The 27,493-nt window shown below is 44.0% G+C and overlaps 1 protein-coding gene across 4 annotated transcripts in view; it reads right to left on the bottom strand.

Annotated features, from left to right (window-relative positions):
* mfsd3 (major facilitator superfamily domain containing 3) overlaps nt 1-27,493 on the bottom strand; it is a 130,869-nt gene that overhangs the window by 39,480 nt on the left and 63,896 nt on the right. For 2 of the 4 annotated variants that reach the window (XM_068029961.1, XM_068029960.1), the window contains exon 5: nt 25,707-25,816. In XM_068029961.1, coding sequence (XP_067886062.1) covers nt 25,707-25,816 — 110 coding nt within the window. Of the gene's footprint in view, nt 1-25,706; nt 25,817-27,493 lie in introns of those variants that run through there. The other 2 variants (XM_068029962.1, XM_068029963.1) reach the window with 1 other exon arrangement.

Here is a 27,493-nt window from a genome sequence, read left to right as displayed (position 1 = left end):
CAACTGCGATAAAGTTCCAATTCAAGATGTTGTGTGGCTTGGAGGGTAAGAATATCAAAGTGTTGAACCTTTTTTTACTCTTTCAGGGGATGTGGACGTCGCTGGCTAGGCCAGCTTTTATTGCTCATCCCTAACTGCCCTTGAGAAGGTGGTGGTGAACCACCTTCTTGAACTGCTGCAGTCCACGTGTTGTCCCAGTCAGCAGCCTACCACAGCATCAAGGAGGTGACCAATGCCCTGTTCAAGAGGGCCGGTGACTATGTGCACTACCGGACTGACCCTGACAGTCAGGCGGAGAGGGCCATCGGATTCGGAGCCATTGCTGGATTCCCCCAGGGGCAAGATGTCATTGACTACACACAAGTGGCCATCAAGACTCTCACGGAACAACGAGCTGCCTTCATCAACAGGAAAAGCTTCCATTCAGTCAACGTTCAACTGGTCTGCAACCCACCGAAAGCGTTTCCTGCATGTGTGTGCCCGCTTCCTGGGAAGCAGCCACGATGCCAACATATTTCAACTGTCCCAGGTGCTAAAGCTTTTCAGGCTCCCCTCTTGCCTTCAGGCTTGAATTCCTTGGGGACAAAGGCTACCCATTGAACACATAACTTCTGACGCCTGTGAGGTCCCTCACACTGCAGCGGAGGAGAGGTACAACACCTGCCATGGCTCCACACGAGCAACCATTGAGCAGGCCATTGGGCTGCTGCTGATCAGATTGTGTACCTCGACTGATCTGGTAGAGCCCTGCAGTATGCCCTAGAGTCTCACCTCCTCCCTTTCAAGGCTCACTTGAACCTCCCTGCTGAGCAAAGAAGGAGGACGACCTGGAGAAGACTCCAGGCAGATCGCCCTTCTCGTCTTGCCATTGCAGCATTGTGTCAATGGCCAAGGCGATGGTGTGCAGGTCTGCGTGCATCTATGGGATCTGGCTCTCCATGTGAGTTGCAAACCTCACAATGGAGAAAGCCATGTGGCAGCACTCAGGGCATAGATGGACTCCTTCATTATCTGCTCATGGCCACCCATTGTCTCTGGCAGCTTCACCAGATGTTGCCTTACCTTTCTCTGCAACTCCAACATGCCATATTCTGTCGATACCAGAGGCTCGTCACCCGCCTGGGGCTCAGCTAGGTTTTTCCCTCTTGTTGGCTCCCTCACCACCCTCCGCAGACCCAGTCAAGCAGCTATGTCCTTTAGAACTTGGCCAGCTCAGTCAGTAGTGTGCTACCGAGCAACTCTTGGTGATGGACATTGAAGTCCCTCACCCAGAGTACATTCTGTGCTCTTGCCACCCGCAGTGCTATTCCGTGTTGTTCAACATGGAGGAGTACTGATTCATCAGCTGAGGGGGTATTGGTAGGTGGTAATCAGCAAGGGGTTTCCATGCCCATGTTTGACTGATGCCATGAGACTTCATTGGGTCCAGAGTCAACGTTGAGGACTCCCAAGGCAACTCCCTCCTGACTGTACATCACTGTGCCGCCACCTCTGGTGGGTCTGTCCTGCTAGTGGGACAGGACATACCCAGGGATGGTGATGCTGTCACTCAAAGTTTTAATTAAACACATTAAACTTTTCTTCAGATATACAGGTTAAATAGCAATGAGGTTACTTCAGAAGTGTGAAAGGAGCATTCTTAGTGTATTATGATTAGCTGGTTTTCCGTTATTTCCACCAATACCTTTGTGTTCCACAGCACTGACAGCAGGAGAATCATGCCCAATTTTTAATTGGTGGCTGCTGAATTACACTCCTGCCCACCCACAAACAGAGGGCAAATACTCCTTTTCCATTTTTCATTCTATAACCCTTTTCTAAAAGAAAGAGGAAGCTATCTCCTCACCAATTAACTGTGGTTAACAAAAAAAAACTATAAGGTTATCTTTTTATTTTTTTGGCAAAAGCCTGCATGTGAAGTATACCAATTGGCATCAACTTACTGCAACAGTATTTGATTAAAACTATGTTGGAATTCTCATTACTTTTAAAGCATGATCCAGCACTTGAAGAGCTCTGTTAGCTGCAATCCATTAAGACTACGGCACTGTAATTCAATATAAAGATCAGATGCAAGTCCAATTAGTATTTTTAGTTACATTAATGAATAAAAGTTTTTAAATGAAAATGTTAGTATGAAGAATCACCGCTTAATATTATATGTAACACCGGCTGTAATTGAACAGAAAGAAACCTCTAAAAGTGACAAAAGGATACTTAATGCCAACAAGATGTTATCTGCTTCTGGTTCAGTAAGAAGAATTCAACCACAAAGGGCCTTTGGTTTCTACATCAATAGCTTGGTACCATGTGGGAAAGAGTAGGCAGAATTTCTTCAGGCAATTTTTCCTCCACACCTTAATCATCAAATAGCCGGCTCAGAATTAAAAAAAATCTTTTATGCTATTTCACAACTTGAAAAAGGATTACAGTTTCCACAAGCATATAACATATCTCACTGCAGTCTTAGCTGAAGTGAAATCTTAGCATTCTGTAAGCTTAACTGAATATCCTGGCACTTAGTTCAATTAAATTCGTCAAATAAAATAAGAATTTGTTCTGCCTAGAATAGATCATACGCTCTGACGGGCGGCACAGTGGCGCAGTGGTTAGCACCGCAGCGTCACAGCTCCAGCGACCCGCGTTCAGTTCTGGGTACTGTCTGTGTGGAGTTTGCAAGTTCTCCCTGTGACCGCGTGGGTTTCCACCGGGTGCTCCGGTTTCCTCCCACCACCAAAGACTTGCAGGTTGATAGGTAAATTGGCCATTGTAAATTGCCCCTAGTGTAGGTAGGAGAATGGTAGGGAATATGGGATTTATGTAGGATTAGTATAAATGGGTAGTTGATGGTCGGCACAGACTCGATGGGCCGAAGGGCCTGTTTCAGTGCTGTATCTCTCTATGACTCTATAACAAAGCTCAATGATGAGACGCCTTTTTTTGATGTGATGGATAGTAACTAACAAATGAATTTTAATTGATCAATTTTCCTGACGTTGGATGCTGTAACAAACTTATTTAGATGAAGGCTCATTGAGAAGCACACTTTCCAGTTTACAATGTTCATTACTAGCTTCAATTAATGGATTTCACCCCCCAATTTAGGCAAAAAAAGAGTTCTCTCTCCACCATAATGAATGTCAAGCGATTTCTGAAATAATATTACAAATATATTTCGTAATGCAATGTCGAGCGTGCCGATGGCCAGTTTTTGAAATGCTACAGTGAAGTGTAGTCAGGGACTAATACCCTTATTCTTCACGAATTCAATTGATATATTTCAGTAGTCCATCCATTAATTCAATGTATTTTAATATTAGTTTGGCAGGGTGACATACAGTCTTATGACATTGTTATGCTCAGCTATCAATTTAAGACTGGTACCTGCTTAGAACGATATGGAGCTAGTAAACCAGAATTCTGGATCTCTCTGTGGTTCGGTTAGATGGGGTTCACCAACATCCAACAGGAAGGCTTTTATTTAGTATTGCAATAGTGACACATTAACAAAACACTTAAGCCATTGCCTAGAGTATGTTAATTCAGGCAGCTGGAAGCTCAAAGTTAACACAAACATTAGCAATAATCTAAACTTTTTAAAAAATTAACTTGTTGAGTTTTGGTTGCCTGAAATTGGAGTCAAAAAAGTAATAGCTTAAGAGGGACAATTTGCTCCAGATACCTTTGTCCACTCCTCTATTAGTACCCCTTCTGCTTTCATTTCATTAGCATTTTTTTTAATGTAACAATAACAGAGGCAATACTTGATAATTTAACTCTTCCCACACCAATGTCTAGGGTCCCAAACACTCATTCAACGCGAGGAAATATACTTTATTTGTTGCTCAAGGTGTAGCTTCTTCTACTCTCACATGACTGGGAAACAAAGACACTGGAGAAGGCCCAGAGAAGGACAACCAGAATGATACCAAGATATATAGTTCTTAATTATTAAGATACACTCAGGAAACTGTGACGTTTTCATTGGAGAAACATAAGCTGGAATTTTACGCCCCCCCAAAAAAAGCAGGCTTGTGACTGGGATGCATAAAATGGAGTGGGAGGCTCGGGGGGGCCCTTCCCGACCCACTCCCACCTCCGCTCCCATTTTAAATAGGGCGGTGGGGTAAGAAACGGTCCGCCCACCCGGGGCCAATCAAGGCCCTTAAGTGGCCGGTTAACAGCCACTTAGGGGCCTCCGCCTGCCGCCACGGGGATTTTACTGTTGGCAAGCGGGCAGCCTAGGCCTGAGAAAAGCCACCTGTAAAAAGCAGGTGGCCTTCTAATTTCCTTGGGGGGGGGGCAGGGGGGCACTCCTGATCCGGCACCATGTGCCTGATGGAGGGCTGCCCCAGATGCCCCAGCACCCCCAATACCCAATACGCCCACCTCCCAATCGAACCCCCTTGCCTCACCAGGACCCAACCGATCACCCCTGGCGAGGCCCCAAAAGCTTACCTCTTTTCCATCCTCTCCGTCAACTTGATCTTGAAGCTGGACTGCAGTAAAAGCAGTGGCTACCGCTCTCAGTGGCGTTGATGGGACTAAGAGCTGCCAGCCTGCTGATTGGCCGGCAGCTCCATTAGGCAGGACTTCCTGCCTTAAGGAGATGGAAGCCCCGCTCAAGACCAATTAAGGGCATGGCGACCATAAAATCCGGTCTGGATCCCCAGGCCTGGCGGAGGCGAGATCATCGACTTTTCGGTCGCTGGACGGCTCCCATCCAACAAGCGCAAAATTCCAGCCATAGACTTCAAGGGAATACAAGTTAGAATTTTTAAAAGAGCAGGTTGATTCTGTGTGGTTGGTTATGTGAGCTTAATCAGAAGGAAGGATAAGAGGGTATCAGCAGAAAATACAAAAACATGGAGTTGATTAGTTACCAGGAAGATCCCACACCCCCCTCTGTGTCATGGACCTCTGGAATAGATTGTCAGAACATGCAAGGAGTATGAATTCACTGCAGTCCTGCAATGGGGAGGGCTGCATGAGTTTTTAACAGTGGAGGGCATCTTGAGTTATAGAAGGTAAATGGTGGGAAAGTTGTAATGACTGATGTCACTCACTGTGATCTCTTGGAGCTTACTGATTGCCATCGGCAGTCCAGACAGAAATTCCCCAGCTTTTTGCCTGAATTAGCCTATGGGGTTTTTTATGCCACTTTCAGGCAATTGTGAAATCTGCCCCACCCAGCCATAATTATGAAATTGTTACCAGGGAGTGGTGGCACAGGGCCCAATCCTCCACGAAAGCAAACTTCAGAAGCCATCAAACAGGGGGCCAGGTGCTGAGCTGCTCTGTTGTATTGTCTACATAATTTTGCTTGCACTTAGGTCCCTTTGCCCTTAATTTTGGCCTGTTAGTTCTTAATCCCCTGCCCTTTCAGCCTTGTCCAATGGATTGAGATGCGTTGAGTTAAATGTTTTCTGTATTTATATCCTTCCTATTGTGACATGACCCTTTAATTGTCCCTTTAAATTTCACTTAGATGGCACTGTTGCCTCCTACTATTAGTGTGCATCCTAGCCCTGTTTTAGTCAGCACTTGGTGCTATGTATAATTATGCAAATTAGTTTATACTAGAGATTTAAGAACTATTAGCAGTTGACCTTTCAGGCAAGTTCTACACCAGTCCTTAACCATTTTCAACTGACTTACATCTGCAGTTGAAAATCTACCTTATAGACTCAGTATTCTATAGAGTACAGCAAATTCTTAGCAATAAATTGTGAATCGAAACAAATTATCAGAGATGTGTTTGGTCCCAACTGGTCTGTACTTTTTTTTCTTTACTAATGATAATACTTGTAATATTCACCTTGGTACAATCACAGAACTGTACATATTTATGACGTGGTTAATAAGCATCATTACCATTTATTTTAGTTTACAGAAATACCAACTATAGTGCACATTTGTGTAGCAATGTCAGTGAGGTATCTTGATGAAACATGCACTATCAAATCCTAATAGCTACTGCCCACAGAAGTGGTGAGCTAGAAATTATTTCCATTGACTTGCAGTAATTCTGCCACAAAATTTAACCTACGTGGCAAAAAATGACACCCATTTCTGTACAGAAAGTGATTCAGCTGAGTAAAATTAAAACCACATGTTAGAGAATCAAAATAGGACATCCAAGAGTGATCTTAAAAGTGTAACCTAATCTGTGAGTTCACATTACTTATAACATAATGATATCAGCTGAATCTATCGAGTAGATTACTTCTATGTATAAGTACAGCTACTGAGCAGCACCTGACATCTCTACTAGAACATGTGACGATGGGCAATTATGTTTTCAAGTTCCAAGTCACAAATGTTGTGGTGTCATGGCTGGTAAGGAGCTGTATCAAATTCACAACAGCTATCATTCATTTCAACATTTTGCAAATTTTGCCTGCCTGTATCCTGCTACTATCTTATATTTACCAATGAACATGATTTCAACCGAGTCTCGGTCTGTGCTAGTTTTCAAAAACACTACAGGTTATGAAATGTCATATTTTAACCCTTTAACAGAACCATGTAATATCTGTTTTGATATATTAAAGGGTCACAATTGTTCTTCACACAATGCACTGGGAAATATCAGATCAGAGGCTGCCAGCTGCATTTTAAATTAAAACTAGCTAAACATACAACACTGGAGGCCAACCTGCAAATCAGTTCCTTAATAAGATAAGATGTACAAAGCATCATGTGCCCATAGTACTGTGACTGCACTGGTCAAAGTCACAAAAAATATCCTATGCAATTATGACCATGACTCTTGGTTTCTCCTTATCCTCCTTTGCCTTCTGCCACCTTCGACATCACTGACCGCTCTATCCTTCTCCAACATTTCTTTTCTGCAGTCTCTGTGGTACTACTCTCTCCTGGTTCCACGTGCGTCTGTCACGATGCGAACATTACATCACCCCCAACTGTTTTTTGCCTTCGGCCCAGTCACTTCTGGTATACCTCAAGGAGTCTATATGTGCCCCCCACCTTCATTCACATCCTGTTTCTTGGTAATATCATCCAGAAGCATTGAATCAACTCTCACATGTAGACTGATGACATCCATCTCTACCTCCTTTGTCAGTCCAAAGAATGTTGCCAAATTCTCTAACTGCCTGTCAGACATTAAGACCTGAATGAACCAAAATTTCCTCCCGATTAATGTTGTTAAAGCCAAAGGCATCCTCTTGGTCCTTGGCAGCACCTCCAGCCTGGACTCCATCAACCTCCACAGCTGCCAACTCAAGTTGAGTCAGCAGCTGAAGAACCTTGGGGCACTGTTGGACCCAAACTAAACTTTTTCCCAAAATCCACTCCATTACCAGGATAGCTTTCTTCCAGTAATGCTGCCCATTTTCATCCCTTCTCCTCTCCCAGTGCCATCTCAATCTTTGCAGATTTCTAACTGATGCAGTTCCACGTGGCATACGCAAACCTGCATCAATTTGTTCTCTCCCAGACGAATATAATTGAGAATATTTTTGCACTGGCCAGCTAGAGCTGGATCAGTCTCGAATCCCAATAATATATTTTTGCTGAATATGTCATTATCCTGTTAGTTATAAACTGCAATCTCTATCAGGTAAAACGGTCGGGGTTGAATTATGTCTTATAGCCAAAGAAAAAGATCTATACATTACTTAATCCATCATGTGTAACACTGAAACAAGGTCAGTTTCCATCAGCAGGCACTCTGTGGAGCTGGACAGACCAATTTTGCAGCACTATACATCTAAATTTAATGTACACCGCGAACCCTCCCAGCCACCCGAAATAACTCCGAGTACAGTTGTAATATGAAGTATCAGTACATCAACCCCACAACAGTTTTGTGAAGGGTAAATCGTGTTTGACTAGTTTGCTAGAGTTCTTCGAAGCTGTAACAAGCAAAGTGGGTAATGGGGATCCAGTAGATGTAGTTTATCTAGACTTCCAGAAGTCATTTGATAAGGTGCCGCACAAAAGGTTAATACACAAGGTAAGTTCACATGGGGTTAGGGGCAATTTATTAGCTTGGATAGAGGATTGGCTAACCAACAGAAAATAGAGAGTCGGGATAAATGGGTCTTTTTCTGGTTGGCAAGATGTAACTAGTGGGGTGCCACAGGGTTCGGTCCTCAGGCCCCAACTATTTACACTCTATATAAATGACTTGGATGCAAGGAAAGAAGGTACTATAGTCAAATTTGCAGATGACACTAAAATAGGTGGGACAGTAAGTTGCAGTAAAGAAATAAGAAATCTACAAATGGATATGGATAGGTTAGATAAATGGGCCAAAATCTGGCAGATGGATTTTAACGTGGATAAGTGTGAGATTATCCATTTTGGTCGGAAGAATAGAAAGGCAAATTATTATCTACATGGAGAGAAACTTCAGAGTGCTTCGGTGCAGAGGGATCTGGGTGGCCTCGTGCATGAATCGCAGAAAACTAGTTTGCAGGTACAGCAGGTGATAAGGAAGGCAAATGGAATTTTGGCATTTATTGCTAAAGGAATAGAGTATAAAAGTAGGGAAGTGATGCTGCAACTGTACAAGGCATTGGTGAGACCACACCTGGAGTATTGCGTACAGTTTTGGTCCCCTTACTTGAGAAAGGATGTAGTTGCATTGGAGGCAGTTCAGAGGAGGTTCACTAGATTGATTCCAGAGATGGGGGGGATTGTGTTATGAAGAGAGATTGAGCAGTTTAGGCCTTTACTCTCTGGAGTTTAGAAGAATGAGAGAAGATCTAATTGAGGTATATAAGATGATTAAGGGGATTGACAAAGTAGACATAGAGAGGATGTTTCCTCTTGTGGGGTAATCTAGAACGAGAGGTCATAGTTTTAGGATAAGGGGTAGCAGATTTAAAACGGAGATGAGGAGAAATTACTTCTCTCAAAGGGTCGTGAATCTGTGGAATTCACTACCCCAGAGTGCGGTAGATGCCAGGATATTGGGGAAATTTAAGGAGGAGATAGATTTTTAATTAGAAATGGGTTGAAGGGTTATGGAGAACGGGTAGGAAGGTGGAGTTGAGGCCAAGATGTGATCAGCCATGATCGTATTGAATGGCGGAGCAGACTCGAGGGGCTAAATTGCCTACTCCTGCTCCTAGTTCTTATGTTCTAAGTGTACAATGTATTTCTAGCATAGCAAATTGGGGCTCATTTGGGATTTACTGAATCATGCTTGTGGCACAATTGACCTTGCACGATTGCCTGTTACTCTCAGCAAACATTGCACTGTACTCAATTATATTCATTGAAAACAGACCTATTTTCCCACTGCACATGTGTAATGTCCAGAGAATAGAATCACAGAATGATTACAGAATAGAAGGCCATTCAGCCCATCGAGACTACGCAATCACGCAAGGTCACAGAATGAAAACTGACCTGTGCCACAAGCATGATTCAGTAAATCCCAAATGAGCCCATGCCAGCTCTGTGCAAGAGCAATTTAGCTAGTCCCACTCGCCAGCCCTTTCCCCGTAGCCCTACAAATTTTTCCACTTCAGGTGCTTATCCAATTTCCTTTTGAAAGCCACGATTGAATCTGACTCCACCACCCTTTCAGACAGTGCCTTCCAGATCGTAACCACTCGCTGCATAAAATGTTTTTTTCTTATGGTTCTTCGGCCAACCATTTAAAATCTGTGTCTTCTGGTTCTTGACCCTTCTGCCAATGGGAACAGTATCTCTCCATCTGGTGTGCATTTGCCACGTGGAGTGTGGCCCCCATCTGGATCAGTTACTCTGTCTAGACCCAACATGATTTTAAACACCTCTATCAAATCTCCTTTCGACCTTCTCTTCTCTAAGGAGAACAACCCCAGCTTCGCCAATCTTTCCATGTAACTGAAGTCCCTCATCCCTGGAACCATTATCGTAAATCTTTTATGCACCCTCTCCAAAGCCTTCACATCCTTTCTAATGTTACAAATTTACTTTGCCATAAATTTATACATTAGCTAGAAATTGCTGTCAGCTGTATAATCATACCAAATTCCTCCATTCGTTATTTTAATAGAAGTATTAATCCATTTAAAATTCATGTGTTGTCTTCATTCAAACAGCAGAAAGAGTATGCCAACAGTAATATTCACCTACTAACATTTATGATCAAGAAGTTAATATCTGTAAGGTGCAAAGCAGTAGGAATGTACAGCATATATTCAGAACATGTCCATGTACTGTGCGTGTTCAGAGGTTGAGGGATTAGAGGAACTGGAGTGGGAGTGGGAGGAGAATTTCTGACTTAAATCCACAGTACTTCCAAAGCAGGTTGCTTTCAGTAAAAAGAAAAAGGCCATGACGATCAGCAGGAATTTACATCTATGAGATGCAAATAAATTCTGGTGTAGCTGCCCCAGGAATAAATGTTTCTTTCTCCAGCAATGACCAATATTATATATGGGCAATCACATTTTGAACTTTATCTTAGAATTCAGATCTGCTGGGGTCTCATTAATAAATGCATTACATGATGCAAAAGCTCAGACTACCAGGAGAGTAAACTGACACCAAAGGCAGAAGGGATTATGTGAAAGCAAAAACTAAAACTAAAACTAAAACAATACGTATCATTCATTGTAAAACAATTTGAAAAATGGGAAATTCTCAATTTCATAATGTAGGGCTTTCTTGCTTATTTCAGAGTTGAAAGGAGAATGAAAGTCTGCATGTTTCCATTCAATAGACACATAATCAAGGCTTTCAACCGTTTTTGACTGCAACTGTGGTCAATTTTATAAAAATTCTTTGATTTCCTTTATGACACACTGATTTAAGCAAATTGAACAATTTAAGAATTGACTTATTAAAACTTTCTTGGTGAGTTTTATTGCTCAAGGGAGCCAAAAATCTGAAACATATTAATTCTGTAGCTCATGGTCTATTACCTCTGTTTGGCATCAAAATTTAAAGAATCATTTATAAGGGCCATCTATTTAAAGCAAATATTTTATTTGTAAGACCGAAACTGTAGACAACCAAACAAAATATATCTCTCTCATTCAGCGTATCAAATCTTTTTATGCTCAACCTGCTCCCTCAATCTCATTCTCACAAATCAGTGCAAGCTATGCTGGCAATTGTTACAACAACTTGCATTTACATAGTAACTTTAAGACACTATAATATTGTAAGGCTCACCACAGGAGCGTTATCAAATAAAATATGATACCAAGCCACACAAGGAGATATTAGGACAGGTGATCAAGAACTTGATCAAACAGATAGGTTTAAGGAATCTCTTTGAGGAGGAGAGAGATTTAGAGAGGCAGAGAGGTTTATGGAGAGAATTCCAGAGTACAGGGCCGAGGCAGCTAAAAGCACAGCAACCAACGCTGGGGCAATTAAATCGGGGATGCACATGGGGCCAGAAATGTAGAGAACTTGCAGGGTTGTAGGACTAAATGAGATTACTGAGATAGGGAGGAGCAAGGCCATGGAGGGATTTGAAAACAAGGATGTGAATTTTAAATTGAGGCTCTTTATTCATCCTTCAAAATTCAGCTTCCCCCTAACACTTCAGGGAAGAAAATCATCTGAACAGATCGTGTGTGGGTGACATTTATACCCCTGCTCAACAATTTGCATTCTCTCACCCTACCATGCACAGGGCCAGCTGAGGAATACTTTAAAAAAATTCAATTTCTTATAGACTCTGTGTGCACATACATGCAAAATACTTGTGCATAAAACAGGAATTTTTAATTTTATGAGTACTCAGCAACTTTACAACTTTCAGGCTTGCCAGAAGCATGAGCCTATGGGAGGGAAATAATGTGCAGGAGGCAGTGACAACATTTTTTCCCCTGCTAACTTCAAAATATGTTTCCATTACTAAGCAGATCATAAAAGAAAGCAGAAGAATGTGCTAAATAGGAAGAACTTTGACTGGGAGGTGGCAACTTGGAATGTTCCCCAAAAATCTGCTCTGTACCAGATTTTACCCAGTGACGATGAAGGAATGGTAATATATGTGCAAGTTAGGACAGTGTGTGACTTAACAGAACTTGGAGGCTATGATATTCTTATTGCATGAGAAATTTGGGGCTGGAATTTTGCACCACCACTGGGAGCAGGCAAGGAGGTGGGGAGCACGTAAAATCGAGTGGCAGGCGACTGGGGGTGGGGGGCTGTGTTCATTACCTACCCGTCCCTGCTATTTTACTAGCGGCACGGGAGGTGGCAAACAGCCTGCCCGCCCCAGGCCAATTGAAGCCCTTTAGTCGCCAATTAATTGACACTTAAGGGCCTCCTCCTGCCACCGCTGGTATTTTATCATCAACAGACGGGCACTTCAGCACCAGAGGCCCCAACAGCAGCACAGGCTGACCCCGCTAAATCTACCCACCCTGCCCTGCTCTCCGACTCCCACCCCCTCACCAGGGCCCAGTATTGTCCCCGACAAGGCCTAAACCCCATTTCCCTTCCTGATGGGCGAGGCCCATCATCCTCTTCACTTTGGTGCAGTCCCAGCAGTGGCTACCTCTCCCAGTGGCACTGCTGGGACTGAGGAGATACCGGCCATCTGATTGGTTGGCAGCTCTTGGAGGTGGAACATCCTGCCTTAGAGGGACAGAAGTCCGAACCAAGGCCAATTAAGGGCCTGGGCCATGCAAAATTGTAGCATGGCTTCCAGGAAGGGTGGAGGTGGGTTCTTTCTTGACTTTTTAGCCAGTGGACAGGGCCACTGCCACAACATACAATTCCGGCCATTGTTCCCAAGCAGCAGGCCACTGGAGTGAGAATTCTCAACTAGATGCTCTTAATCAGTCCATTATCCATGGGATAGCGTTTAGGCTTCCTCACCCACAAGCCATCTGTTGAAATGATTTTCTTCCATGAAGAGTTTGGAGAAATCCAAATTTCAAAGGACGAATGCATTGTGACAACTTCCAGTGAATCTTGCGTTGATATATGGGATTCTTCGAACGTTGTCACAATCTGTACATTTAGGGAATGAAAGCCCTTTGTGTTGAAGTAGTTGAGGGGGTTTTCGGTAGCAGCTCACAAAACAATGTGGGTACCAGTTACTGCACCCTGAACCTTGGGAAAGTCTACAATCACATGAACTGGCTGGTCCTTTCTACTGCTTTCTTGTTGTGATGCCAAAAGTCTTGAATTTCACTGCTATACTGTAAAATACATCACAGTCATCGATGCTCACATGGCAACCTAGCTGATATTACAGAGCTCCCCCGTAACTGCCTGAAATAACCCTGTGCCATAAAAGTTGAGCACAGTCATAGCCAACAAGCCAACAGTGCAGCCAGATAGCTGCAGGTAAGTGGTGGAGCTTCCCTACTGCCTCTCTGGTGAATGGCACTCTTCTCATACAAATCTTCTTGCTAATATATTTGTCAAAGTTTTGACTTGAAGGCCTCAGCATCTCACAAAAACTTGGGTTTGGATTTGATATTTTTGCCCAGAGCTGTGACACTGTGAACTAAATTTGGATTGCACAGACTGAACATGTGCAGTTTACCTAATTTCCCCGATGCATGAGTATTTAGTCAGCTAAGATGAGCAATACTTTATGTTTTAGCTTCTAGCAGTTTCTGCTCAAACACTTTTCATAATTAGAGGTCACATTTAAAAGAAAACTTTATTGAACAGAGGGAGAGAAAAAATGACAGTGCTTTTATTAAACACATGCAAGTATTTAGAAGTATTTAAGTATTTAGTTAAGTATTTATAAGTATTTAGATGAGCACTTGAAACGCCATAGCATACAAGGCAACAGGCCAAGTGCTGGAAAATGGAATTAGAATAGATAGGCTTGATGGCCGGCACGGACACGGTGGGCCAAAGGGCCTGTTTCTGTGCTGTATAAATCTATGACTCTATGCTGTAGCCTGTTTTCTGTTCTACAAATTCTATAAAGTGAAAAAGGAAGGTAGACAGGGTCAGGGGAAAAGGGCATAAGAGACAGGGTTGAGGGAGAGAAGGTATGTAATGCTAATTAAATGTTGAAGCCAACAAATTACCCTGTTTTTTTCTGTTGACAGTTTGAAAAAGTCAATGCGAATTGTGTACACCTGTGAGACAGAGGTCTGGACAATTCTTGGGCCCCACTTCAACAACAAACGTGCGGCAGAGTACATCCCCTGACCATCCTTGCTCAAAGCCTCAGACCATAGGCAGGATTTTCCTGTGGGCTTCTGATTCTCACCGTCAGGCTCAAATGGCTGTCAGAAGCCTGAAATGTGTGGGAAACAATTATTCATCAGTGATTTTCCCTGAATTGGCCCATTAGTGACCAGGGTGGGCTACGCCATCCAATTAAGGATGGCGGGTGGGCTCTCAAAGCTTGAGGGCCAATAGGAGGCCCTTCAACCTGAAAGCAGTAGCAGGATGCCATTCGAGGTAAGTGAGGGAGCGGACACTTCAAAATAGCAGTGTCTTTTCTCCAACTTCTTCAAATTTAAAATAAAAAGGCTTTTGCAGCTGGGCCATGACCTTTGGGGGGGGGGGGGGTGGAGTGCTGGGGTGCAGGGGGGAGGGGGTGCCCTTTCACAGAGTGGCCTGAGGCTGCCGTTGAACACAGGTATGCAGGGAGGGCCTCTAAGCCTGTCTGGAGAACTGGCCACCGCCCCTTGTCTGCTGCCAGGAGGCTGCCTCGAGGCAGCAAAACTTTCCCCGACGCCTGCGGGGAGCTGGAGTCCAGCAGTCCTAAAGTACAAGCAAAAGAGTTGCAGTACTGCTAGATAAACTTTTCTGGGGGGGGTCGATTAGCTCAGTTGGCTAGATGGCTAGAGTGTGATGCAAAAAGACGCCAACAGCTTGGGTTCAATCCCTGTACCAGCTGTGGTAGTTCATGGAGACCTGTCTCCTCACCTTACTCCACACAAGGCAATCCTGGAAACTCCAATGAGTGAGGTACCTCATGATGGTCCAATACATGGAGACAGGGTGTCACATGCGCAGCACTCAAAGTACCAGTGCAGGGCCTGGCTAATCTCACAAATTTTGAAATGGTGGAAGCCACCAGAAATGATAAATGGGAGACGGACATTAGCAAAGATGTAACCTGTTCATAGAAACATAGAAAATAGGAGCAGGAGTAGGCCATTCGGTCCTTTGAGCCTGCTCCGCCATTCATTATGATCATGACTGATCATCCAACTCAGTAGCCTGTTCCTGCTTTTTCCCCATACCCTTTGATCCCTTTAGACCCAAGAGCTATATCTAACTCCTTCTTGAAAACATACAATGTTTTGGCCTCAACTGCTTTCTGTGGTAGCGGATTCCATAGGCTCACCACTCTCTGGGTGAAGAAATTTCTCCTCATCTCAGTGAAAGGTTTATCCCATATCCTTAGAGTATAACCCCTGGTTCTGGACTCCCCCATCATTGGGAACATCCTTCTTGCATCTACCTTGTCAAGTCCTCTTAGAATTTTAGAGGTTTCTATGAGATCCCCCCCTCACTCTTCTGAACTCCAGTGAATATAATCCTACCCAACTCAATCTCTCCTCATACGTCAGTCCCCCCATCCCAGGAATCAGTCTGGTAAACCTTCGCTGCACTCCCTCTATAGCAAGAACATCCTTCCTCAGATAAGGAGACCAAAACTGCACACAATATTCCAGGTGTAGCCTCACCAAGGCCCTGTATAATTGCAGCAAGACATCCCTGCTCCTGTACTCGAATCCTCTCGCTATGAAGGCCAACATACCATTTACCCTTTTTACCGCCTGTTGCACCTATATGCTTACCTTCAGCGACTGGTGTACGTGAACAACCAGGTCTCGCTGCATATTCCCCTCTCTGTTTATAGCCGTTCAGATAATAATCTGCCTTCCTGTTTTTGCTACCAAAGTGGATAACCTCACATTTATCCACATTATACTGCATCTGCCATGCATTAGCCCACTCACTCAACTTGTCCAAATCACCCTGAAGCCTCTCTGCATCTTCCTCACAACTCACCCTCCCACCCAATTTTGTGTCATCTGCAAATTTGGAAATATTACATTTAGTTCCCTCATCTAAATCATTAATGTATATTGTAAATAGTTGGGGTCCTAGCACCGATCCCTGCGGTACCCCACTAGTCACTGCCTGCCATTCGGAAAAAGACCCATTTATCCCTACTCCTTGTTTGTTTCCTGTCCACCAACCAATTTTCTATCCATCGCAATACACTACCCCCAATCCCATGCGCTTTAATATTACATGATAATCTCTTATGTGGGACTTGGTCGAAAGCCTCCTGAAAGTCCAAATAAACCACATCCACTGGCTCCCCCTCATCAACTCTACTAGTTACATCCTCGAAGAATTCTAGTAGATTTGTCAAGCATGATTTCCCTTTCGTAAATCCACGCTGACTCTGCCCGATTCTACCACTGTTCTCTAAGTGCTCTGCTATAAAATCTTTGATAATGGACTCTAGAATTTTCCCCACGACCAATGTCAGCTAACTGGTCTATAATTCACTGCTTTCTCTCTACCTCCCTTTTTAAATAGTGGGGTTACATTTGCTACCCTCCAATCTGTGGGAACTGTTCCAGAGTCTATAGAATCTTGGAAGATGACCACCAATGCATTCACTATTTCTAGGGCCACTTCCTTAAGTACTCTGGGATGCATACCATCAGGCCCTGGGGATTTATTGGCCTTCAATCCCATCAATTTCCCCAATACCATTTCTCTACTAATATTGATTTCTTTCAGTTCCTCTCTCTCACTAAGCCCTGTGTTCCCCACCATTTCTGGTATGGTATTTGTGTCCTCCTTTGTGAAGACAGAACCAAAATATGCATTTAGTTGGTCAGCCATTTCTTTGTTCCCCACTATAAATTCCCCTGTTTCTGACTGTAAGGGACCTACATTTGTCTTCACCAATCTTTTTCTCTTCACATACCTATAGAAACTTTTACAGTCAGTTTTTATGTTCCCCTCAAGCTTGCTCTCGTACTCTATTTTCCCCTTCTTAAACAATCCCTTGGTCCTCCTTTGCTGAATTCTAAACTGCTCCCAATCCTCAGGGCTATTGTTTTTCCTGGCAAATTTATATGCCTCTTCCTTGGATCTAATGCGATCTCTAATTTCCCTTGTAAGCGATGTAAGGCTTGTAAGGCTACCTTTCCCATTTTACTTTTGTGCCAGACAGGGATAAACAATTGTTGCAGTTCATCCATGCGCTCTTTAAATGTTTGCCATTGCCTATCCATCGTCATCCCTTTAGGTAACGTTTCCCAATCCGTCATGGCCAACTCTTGCCTCATACCTTCATTGTTTCCTTTATTAAGATTCAGGACCCGCGTCTCAGCATCAACTACGTCACTCTCCATCTTGATGAAGAATTCTATCGTATTATGGTCGCTCGTCCTCAAGGGGTCTCGCAACACTAGATTGTCAATTATTCCTCTCTCATTACACAATACCCAGTCTAGGATGGCCTGTTCTCTAGTTGGTTCCTCAACGTATTGGTCCAGAAAACCATCCCGTATACACTCCAAGAATTCCTCCTCTACGGTATTGTGACTTATTTGATTTTCCCAATCCATATGCAGATGAAAGCCACCCATAATTACAGATGTGCCTTTATCAGATGCATCTCTAATTTCCTGTTTAGTGCCATTCCCAACATCATCACTACAGTTTGGGGGTCTACATACAACCCCTACTAACGCTTTTTGCCCCTTCATGTTTCTCAGCTCTACCCATACAGATTCCACATCGTTAGAGCTAATATCTTTCCTCACTATTGCGTTAATTTCCTCTTTAACCAGCAATGCAACTCCACCGCCTTTTGCTTTTTTCCTAAATACTGAATATCCCTGGATGTTCATTTCCCATCCCTGGTCACCTTGCATCCATGTCTCCGTAATCCCAACTATATCATACCCGTTTACATCTATTTGCACGATTAATTCATCCACTTTATTGCGAATGCTCCGTGCGTTAAGGCACAAAGCCTTAAGGCTTGTCTTTTTAACATTTCTTGTCCCCTTCCCACTATTTTTCACTGTGGCCCTGTTTGATTCTGGCCCTTGATTTCTTTACCTATCACTTTTCTTATTTCCCTTACTGTCTTTTGTTCTTGTCTTTGATCCCCCCTCCTCTGACTCCTTGCAAATGTTCCCATCCCCCTGCCATTTTAGTTTAAACCCTCCCCAACCACTCTAGCAAATACTCCCCCTAGGACATCAGTCCCAGTCCTGCCCAGCTGTAATCTGTCCAGTTTGTACTGGCCCCACCTCCCCCAGAACCTGTCCCAATGCCCCAGGAATCTAAAACCCTCCCCCTCACACCATCTCTTCAGCCACGTATTCATCCGATATATCCTGCTATTTCTATTCTGACTAGCACGTGGCACTGGTAGTAATCCTGAGATCACTACCTTTGAGGTTCTACTCTTCAACTTACTTCCTAGCTCCCTATATTCTGCTTTTAGGACCTCATCCTTTATTTTTACCTATGTCGTTTGTACCTATGTGTACCACGACCACTGGCTGTTCACCCTCCCCCTTCAGAATGTCCTGTAACTGCTCTGAGACATCCTTGACCCTAGCACCAGGGAGGCAACATACCATCCTGGAGTCTCTTTTGCAGCCACAGAAACGCCTATCTATTCCCCGTACAATTGAATCCCCTGTAACTATTGCATTCCCACACGTTTTACTCCTCCCCTGTGCAGCAGAGCCAACCGTGGTGCAACGAATTGGGCTGTTGTTGCTTTCCCCTGAGAGGCCATTTCCCCCAACAGTATCCAAAGCAGTATACCTGTTTTGCAGGGGAATAGCCACAGGAGATTCCTGAACTGCCTGCCTAGTCCTCTTGCTCTGCCTGGTGGTCACCCGTTCCATTCCTGCCAGTAGAATCTGAGCCTGTGGTGTGACCACCTCTCTATACGTGCTATCCACAATACTCTCCATCTCGCGGATGGTCCACAGTGTCCCCAGCTGCCACTCCAGCTCCGAAACCCGGGCTTCCAGGAGCTGCAGCTTCCTGCACACATGCTTGTCCCGCGCACTGGAAATGTTCCCGCCTTCCGACATGGAGCACGAGGAGCACACCACGGCTTTGAGCTCTCCTGCCATGATTTAACCCTTTAAATTAAATTAAACCTTCTGGAAGATCTTAATGTCCAATAATATCAGTTACTCTAGGGCCCTTCTTCCCTGGTCCTCGTTACTACAGAACTCCCTAAAAAAAAAACACTACTTACTATATTTGAAATAGTCTTTAAACTTTTAAACTTTTCTTAGCTGAGATACTTACCCAGCTATTTAGAACTGTTCCATTCACACCTAAGAATGCAAGGGGCAAGTGGAGGTTCAATCTGGCAGGTTGCAAAGCTTAGTAAGAGACAGACAACAAACAGACCTGTTCCCCACCCCACCCTCATCACTTGGCAGATTGTTATATGGACTTCATTCATTAATCAACAGCTTCTCATTACAGACAGAAACCAATATCTGGACATCAGAGGCTGGATTTTCGTTTCAGGGTCATGACCCCGATGCTCAGATCATTTCTGGGTCCCAATCCCACGCTGCATCAGCATGGCTGATGCAATGATATCTTCAAATGTAAATGATCTAACTGGGCTGGAGGCAAGTGTGGCACACAATCAGCGGCACCGGGACCGGCCTGGAGGCGGGAAGCGGCTCCAGACTGTAATGTTGAAAGGCAGACAGCAGCCATGAAAGGGCTCGCTGTTGCCTTGTAGAATGGTGCAGGCATATCAGAGGGCCAGCAGCATTACAATGCAAACAAGTGGCATAATGGTTAACAGGAAGACAGTTAATTGGAGACGAGTGGGTTCCCAGCTCTCCACACCCCACCCTCTCTTTCAAAACTGCAGCTCATGCTGGAGGTGGCAGGATCCAGAAACCTTCTGGGAACCCAATCTTAAATTCGTACCTATACCCATGCACACCCCCAAAGTACTTTGAAAATCTAGCCCCAGATTTCAGTACAAGGAGCAGCTGAAACACATAATTAGGATAAAATTACAATAAAATGATATGATTGCCTCCACAGATGAACCCCATCAGATCAATGGGTTTTAATGCAAAGGAACTTATCCTTTCTCTAAAACGCAATATAACAGCCTGACCTGTGGGGCTGGATTTACTGGAAAGGCTGCAGGACCCAGCAGAGGCACCAAGGAGCGGGTGCCACTTCCATGAGGGCCTTCAGCAACAGGCCACACATGATCTCATGACGGCTGGCCAATTAAGTAACGCAAGGTGCAGGGGCATCCAATCAAAAGCCCGAAGCAGGAAGCAAGTTCGGCATTAGCTGACACTGTGGCAGGTGCTGGCGCCATATTTAAAGGGCTGCCAGCCCTGCATTCACTGCAGCCTGCACAGAGGAGTCCTTTCTTTGACTGTTGCCTGCAACCATCCGTGTGCGGCTCCCTGACTGTTGCCTGCAACCAAACAGCTGACCGGCAGCCCACACTAAGAATGGCAGAAGATCCCAGGTGGCTCCAACAGTTCAGCAATACCTCCCTTCAGTTTCTCCACCAGGCTGCAAGGACAAGTGGCAGGGCCTCTCCCCAAGGGATGGGCAGTGGAGTGCGGCCCGCCTAACCAAGCAAGTCTGGACGGAGGTGGAAAGGAGGTCAGTAGCCGTGGGTCACCCTCCGAACCTGGATTCAGTGCTGCAAATGCGTCAATGACCTCCTTCGGTCTGGTGAGTACTCCATATCTCTTTTCCCTTTGGGACTTGCATATGCAACACGAGAGGGTGTGTTTGGTGGAGAGGGAGTGACCACCCTGTCGGTGGCAAGGGGGCTAGGCAGCAGCATGTCCTGTCAGAGACATGGCTGCATCTCGTTGAGAAACATCCGTCTGCCTTTGCTGACCTCCACAAGGTCACTCGAGAGTGGCATATGCAGGTGGCATGCGTATGCCCCCCATTGCCAACTGCTGGGCTGCCACCAGCATAGGTGTTGTGCTTGTCTCCATGGGGAAACTCACAGGCTTCCTTCTTGTGACCACAGGAGAAAATAGCACACAAAGCAAGAATGCCGGACTTCCAGCCAAAGCAGTCCACTCCCATTTTACAATCCCACCCGCCTCTGAGCTCATTCTAAATGGGCAGGTAAAATTCCAGTGGGGATCTTTGTCTGCGTGCCTTGTAACCGAGCTCCGTGTTGTTAGGAGTCTTGTGTGTCTCTTACCAAAGTGTTCATTTCATTTTACTCAAACATTTTCCTGTCATTATCTGATCCATAAGAAAGGTAACCCATCCTTCCACCTAAAGATGATAAACGGATAGCGGTCATTTTCAAAGGTTCGGTTGACAGTTTTTGGACCATTTATCCATCACCTTGAAAACTTTTTTGTTATTCTTTCATGGGATGCAAGTGACACTGGCAAAGCCAGCATTTATTGCCCATTCCTAATTGTCCTTGAGAAGGTGATGGTGCGCCGTCTTCTTGAACCACTGCAGTCCTTGGGGTGTAGGTACACCAACAGTGCTGTCAGGAAGGGAGTTTCAGGATTTTTACCCAGCGAGAGTGAAGGAACGGTGATATATTTCCAAGTCAGTATGGCGAGTGCCTTGGAGGGGAACTTGCAGGTGGTGGTGTTCCCATGCACCTTGTTCTTCCAGGTGATAAAGATCGTGGGTTTTTAAGATGCCATTGAAGGAGGCTTGGCGAGTTACTGCAGTGCATGGTACCCACTGCTGTCACTATGCGCCAGTGTTGGAGTGAATTTTGAAGGTGGTGGATGGGGTGCCGTTCAAGTGGGCTGCTTTATCCTGGATGGTGTCGAGCATCTTGTGTGTTGTTGCAGCTGCATTCATCCAGGCAAGTGGAGAGTATTCCATCACACTCCTGATCTGTGCCTTGTGGATGGTGGATGGTGGACAAGCTTTGGGAGTCAGGAAGTGAGTTACTCACTGCTGAACTCTCAGCCTCTGACCTGCTCTTGAATCCACAGTATTTATATGGCTGGTCCAGTTCAGTTTCTGATCAATGATAACCCCCAGGATAATGATGGTGGGGGATTCAGTGATGGTAATGCCGTTGAATGTCAAGAGGAGATGGTTAGATTCTCTCGTTGGATATGGTCATTGCCTGGCACCTGTATGAAGTGAATGCCACTTGCCACTTATCAGCCCAAACCTGAATGTTGTCAAGGTCTTGCTGCAAGAAGGCACAGACTGCTTTGGTATCTGAGGATTTCAGAATGATACTGAACACTCTGCAACCATCAGCAAACATCCCCACTCCTGACCTTATGATGGAGGAAAGGTCATTGATGAAGCAGCTGAAGATGGTTGGGCCTAGGTCACTATCCTGAGGAACTCCTGCAACAATATCCTGGGGCTGAGATGACTGACTTCCAACAACCACAACCACCTTGCTAGGGATGAATCAAACCAGTGCAGAGTTTTTCCCCTGATTTCCACCTACTAGAATTTTGCTAGGACTCCTTGGCTACACTTGGTCAAATGCTACCATTCACGACTGGATGTGGCAGAACTTTGATCTGATCTGTTGGCTGTGGGATCGCTTAGCTCTGACCATCACTTGCTGCACCTGCTGTTTAGCATGCATGTAGTCCTGTGTTATAGCTTCATCAGGTTTGCACCTCATTTTTAAGTGTGTCTGGCACTGCTCCGACCATGCTCTTCTGCATTCCTCATTGAACCAAGGTTGATCCCCTGGCTTGATGGTAATGGTAGAGTGAGGGATACGCTGGCCCATGAGGTTAGATTGTGGTTGAATACAATTCTGCTACTCCTGATGGCCCACAGTGCCTCATGGATTTCTAGTTTTGATCTGTTCTGAATTTATCCCATTTAGCACGGTGGTAATGTCACACAACACAATGGAGGGTATCCTCAATGTCAAGATGAGACTTTATCTCCACAGGACTGATGCCTTCAGATCATTGAAAGGTCGTGAAAAGCAAAGCTACTGATACCCATCCCAAATTACTCTGCCAGTGGACCACTCTACCATTAATATCCACCTGTTGTCCACACAAATACAATCTGTTACTTATTTAATTAGGAAATCCACCCACTGATCTCAAAGGCTTTTTGAAAGCATAGATACATAATGTTGACTAGACTTCCAACAAAATCATACTGGTGAGACAGGACTATTTTTTCCAGAAGCCATGTTGAGATTCCCTAAGAACCTCTTCTATTTCAAGTTGGTCATCCGCATATCTGTAATGATCTTTTATAACAACTTATCTGTAAGCAAAGTCAAGCAAGTGAGCCCATAGCTTTCTGGTTCTGACTTTTACTGTTTTAAATAAGGGACTACATAAGCCTCACTCTAATCCAAACACCAGTGTGCTATATGAGCAAGTGACTCACAGAAAACAACACAGATTTCTTTGAATATCCTAGGATGAATGCCATCAGGACCAGCAACTCAAACTGTTTTAAGATCAATAATTGCAGTAAGGCTATATCCACATCTACTTCAAAACAGTCAATAATCACATCAATCTTACATTATCGTTTGAGAAGAATGGTACAAAGTTGCCATCTAAACTTCTGCCATATCCTAGGACCACACCTGGACCTGCCCCATGGAATCCTTCAATGGCCCATCAAGTCCTTAATAGCCCTCCATCTTCTAGCATAGCTGAAAAAAATCTTGCTAAAACTATCACTCACTGTCACTTCACAGGAGTGAAAATCAGGCATAAAACTGACATTGAGCCAAAGGAGGAGACATTAGGACAGCACGTAGGAAATAGGAGCAGGAGTAGACCATATGGCCTATCTTCGGATTCATCTCCACTTTTCCGCCCACTCGCCATATCCCTTGATTCCCTGAGAGACAAAAAAATCTGTCTATCCCAGCCTTAACAAGACAGCTATCAAGGAGGCCAAGGTCAAGGAGGCAGGTTTTAACAGCATCTTGAAGGAGGAAGGAGGTTTAGGGAGGGAATTCCAGAGGATAGGCCCTAGATTGCTGAGTCATAGCCACCAATGATGGGGCAAAGAAAGTTAAGGATGCACAGGCCAGAACTGGAGGAACATGGAGTTCTCAGAGGGTTGTAGAGCTGGAGGAGATAACAGAGATAGGGAAGAACAAGAGCATGTAGGCATTTAAACACAAAGGCTGGAACTTTACGGCCCCCGAAAGAGCAGGCTGATGTGGGGGGGGGGGGGTGCGGGGTGACGCAAAATTGAGTGGGAGGCGGGGGGGCCTTCCCAACCCCCTCCTGCCCCTGATGCAATTTTACACGGTCGTGGTTATTTTACCCTCGGCGGCCGGATGGCAAAGTCCTCAAGCCCCGCCTGGTAAAAGGTGGCCTTCTTGCAGGCTGGGGGGGGGGGGGCTCTCCTAATCGGACGCCCTGTGCCCCACGGAGGGCTGCCCCAAAGCCCCAAACGCCCTCAACACGTAACAGTACCACCCCCACCCAACCAAACCCCGTGCCTCACCGGGCCCCAGCCGGTAGTTCCTGGCGAGACCCTTAAAACGTACCTTTTTCCGGTGCCGTCCTTCCTGTTGCCGCCGATGGCTGGGTGTAGTTTCAGCAGTGGCCACCGCTCCCAGTGGTGCTGCTGGGACTAAGAGCTGCCTGACCGCTGATTGACCGGCAGCTGCATTAGGTGGGACTTACTGCCTCCAGGAGGTAGAAGTCCCCCCAAGGCCAATTAAGGGCCTGGGAAGCAAAAAATACCCGCCTGGCTCCCCAGGCCTGGCGGAGGCCACTGGGCGGAGCCTCCCGCCCAACATAAAATTCCGGCCAAAGATGAGAATTTTTAATTTGTGGCATTGCTGATGTGAGTCATCTTAGGTCAATGAGCACAGAGGTGATGGGTGAGCCTCAACCCATTAATATTGCACTGTTTTGCACTATGAACCCTGCCTCTTTTCCTTGGTTTCTCAATTTAAACAGAATGGCTCTATTCTTAGCCAAATTATATGGCTGAAAAGCAAGCACTGTGCCAAAGTTTGGACAATTAAGCAACCATGAGGCAGGTGATTCCTCCTAACATCATCCTAAAGGGTAAGTTTTGCTTTTCTCAATAAAAAGCCAATTCGTTTTCAAGAGGAAACCTTGTGAATTAAATAGACAATTATCAGCATTTACCTGGGATAACCTGTGTCCCAAAAAGTCCTGTAAAATCATATATAGCAGCAAGTTGTGTATGTATAGAACTTACATAAAGCACCTAAATATGCTCCTAGGATTATAAAGTATTTGTGTCAAAACTATAAATTAAAGTAAAAATGCTGTAAACAGAAAAAAGGGAAAGATGAAATTTAAAAGCGGTCGCATAAGAAAGTGGCTGCATTTGACTGTGGTTGTAGTAGATGGACATTTATACAGCAAAACTGACTGACAGTGGGAAAGATGGTAAAGCTCTTGAACAACCCTTGAAACCTGGTCCCCAACATGAAAGGGCTGCTTTTTTTTCGAATAATCGACAGATGGAATGTATATATCATGAAATTCAAATCCAGTGGATTACAGCCTTCTCCAAATCAGTCATTGTGCAACTTCAAATAGGCATTTATTTTTAACAACCTGTTCTTATGACAGGGCAAATTGGCATTGATGTATATGACAGAAAAAAAAAATTGGAACAATAAAAATAATTGTTTTATCTCAATAGAATATCTCAATTACCAGATAGCATGATAAGAGTGAGGAGAATTACCTACTCTATATTTCATATGTAGAATAACCTAACATTGAAATACTATATCAGGTTGGTAAAGCAATAAATATGTTACAAAGATACACCAATTTTACCTGTATTCTTTCCTCAGCCTTCTGGGTGCACAGCATCATGATAGTAAATGTCAATGTCGTTATCAATCCACCGAGAAAATGCTGTAAAATAATACTTAGCACAGCTGCACCTATGACAAATACAAAATAAGTTGAAATTGAAACTTTCTGACATTTAATTGATGCGTTGCAACATAACAAGAGGAAGAAGCAGGATAAGGAACTGCTTCTATTCTGACATGTTAAAAATATAGTCAGGAATATTGCCTCCAAGCAAACACCTGGTTCTGCTTTGAGCAGAAGTTCAAAAATATTCAAATCTGATATTTTTGCTGATGTTCAAAAGCAAAAAAAAACACAAAACAGTAATTTCACTACAAAACTGGGAACTGATTCAGGAATTTATCAATTAAATTCAAACTGTAATAAAAATCTGATGAATATTATCATGCGGATGGAAAAGATTATGTGTCACGGAAACTTGAATGCCCAGCAGCAGCATTTCTGTCACATCATTGAAAATGGAAATTTTAAAAAGAAAATGTAACAAATATTTCCATTGTTGTTTTACAATTATCTTTACTTATGATGAGAGAAATTGAGTGGCAAACTTAATCTGGTATTAATCATTACACCAGATTAACCATTTGCAATTTTCAGTGATTAATTTATTCTTATTGGTTGCTATTAAACATTGCAGTACTATTTTCCAGATATCAGGCACAAAGCCCCCTTTTTACTGGAGTTTGGACTATTTTTAAAGGAAATAGTTTAGTCAAGGTTGTGAATAAAATCATGCATTATGGCAACACAAAAGAAATCACAGGAAGATAGATAGCACGAATGATATTATAGCAATCTGTCACTACCAACAGCAAAAGGCATTAATATTTATTTATTTGTGCAAATTATATTGTACTTTACAGATTACTAAACTTTAAGCATCATCCTTTCTTGAATGTATCACATTTTATCAATCTACAACAATGCATGTGTTAAATATTAATAACAGCATTTTCAATTAATTTATTTTCGTGGAAAATCCTATTGCACTTTAAAGCCGATCAATGGGCAGTGTTATATATTGTTATACTATCTGTAAAGTGTTAGGAACTAATTGGCTAGGAACTAGTTGTTTTTTGTAAGTGTTCCAGTGGGGGGGCTACATTCACAGCTGCACTGGGAAGTCATGTTATATGTAACGCAAGAACCAGTTGAACCAGGTTCAACAGCAGACAGCATGGAGCTGTAAAGAACAGACTGATTCCAGGCTTTTCCAAGTTTAAAGTGCGATTCTTTCTAATGTTGGAATAGAGTAGTGATCCCTCTTTATTGCGTGTTTAAGATCTTTGGGATCTAGGCAAATTCTTAGCCGTCCATTTGGCTTCTCTCTCACCACAATAGAATTTACCCAATCTGTAGATGTGACTGGTGATCACCTTCTTTTCTTCCATTTCTTGGAGCTCTCTTACCAACTTTCCTTTTAGTTCTACTGGTACTTTACGTGGGGGATGAATCACTGGTTTCAACGCTGGGACAACAGTGATGTGATACTCAAAATCTTCGAAGCATCCAATTGTTTCATCAAAACACCCTGGGTACATTTGTACCAGATCTTCTTTGCTTCTGATCGAAGGGCACTTTTCAACGGGAGTACTATCTTCAACCCTCAGAGTCACCTCCTTCACCTCATGGTTTACTGAGATAATCTGTAGCTCTTCGCAACTGCTCAACCCCAGGATAGCAGGACCATCTGTTTCTGTGACATAGAACATACAGTTAACATCTTTTCCTTTGTGTGCCCCTCT

The sequence above is a fragment of the Heterodontus francisci genome, chromosome 4, assembly GCF_036365525.1.
Source record: "Heterodontus francisci isolate sHetFra1 chromosome 4, sHetFra1.hap1, whole genome shotgun sequence".
NCBI lineage: Eukaryota > Metazoa > Chordata > Chondrichthyes > Heterodontiformes > Heterodontidae > Heterodontus > Heterodontus francisci.
This window is presented reverse-complemented; position numbering and strand designations above follow the sequence as displayed.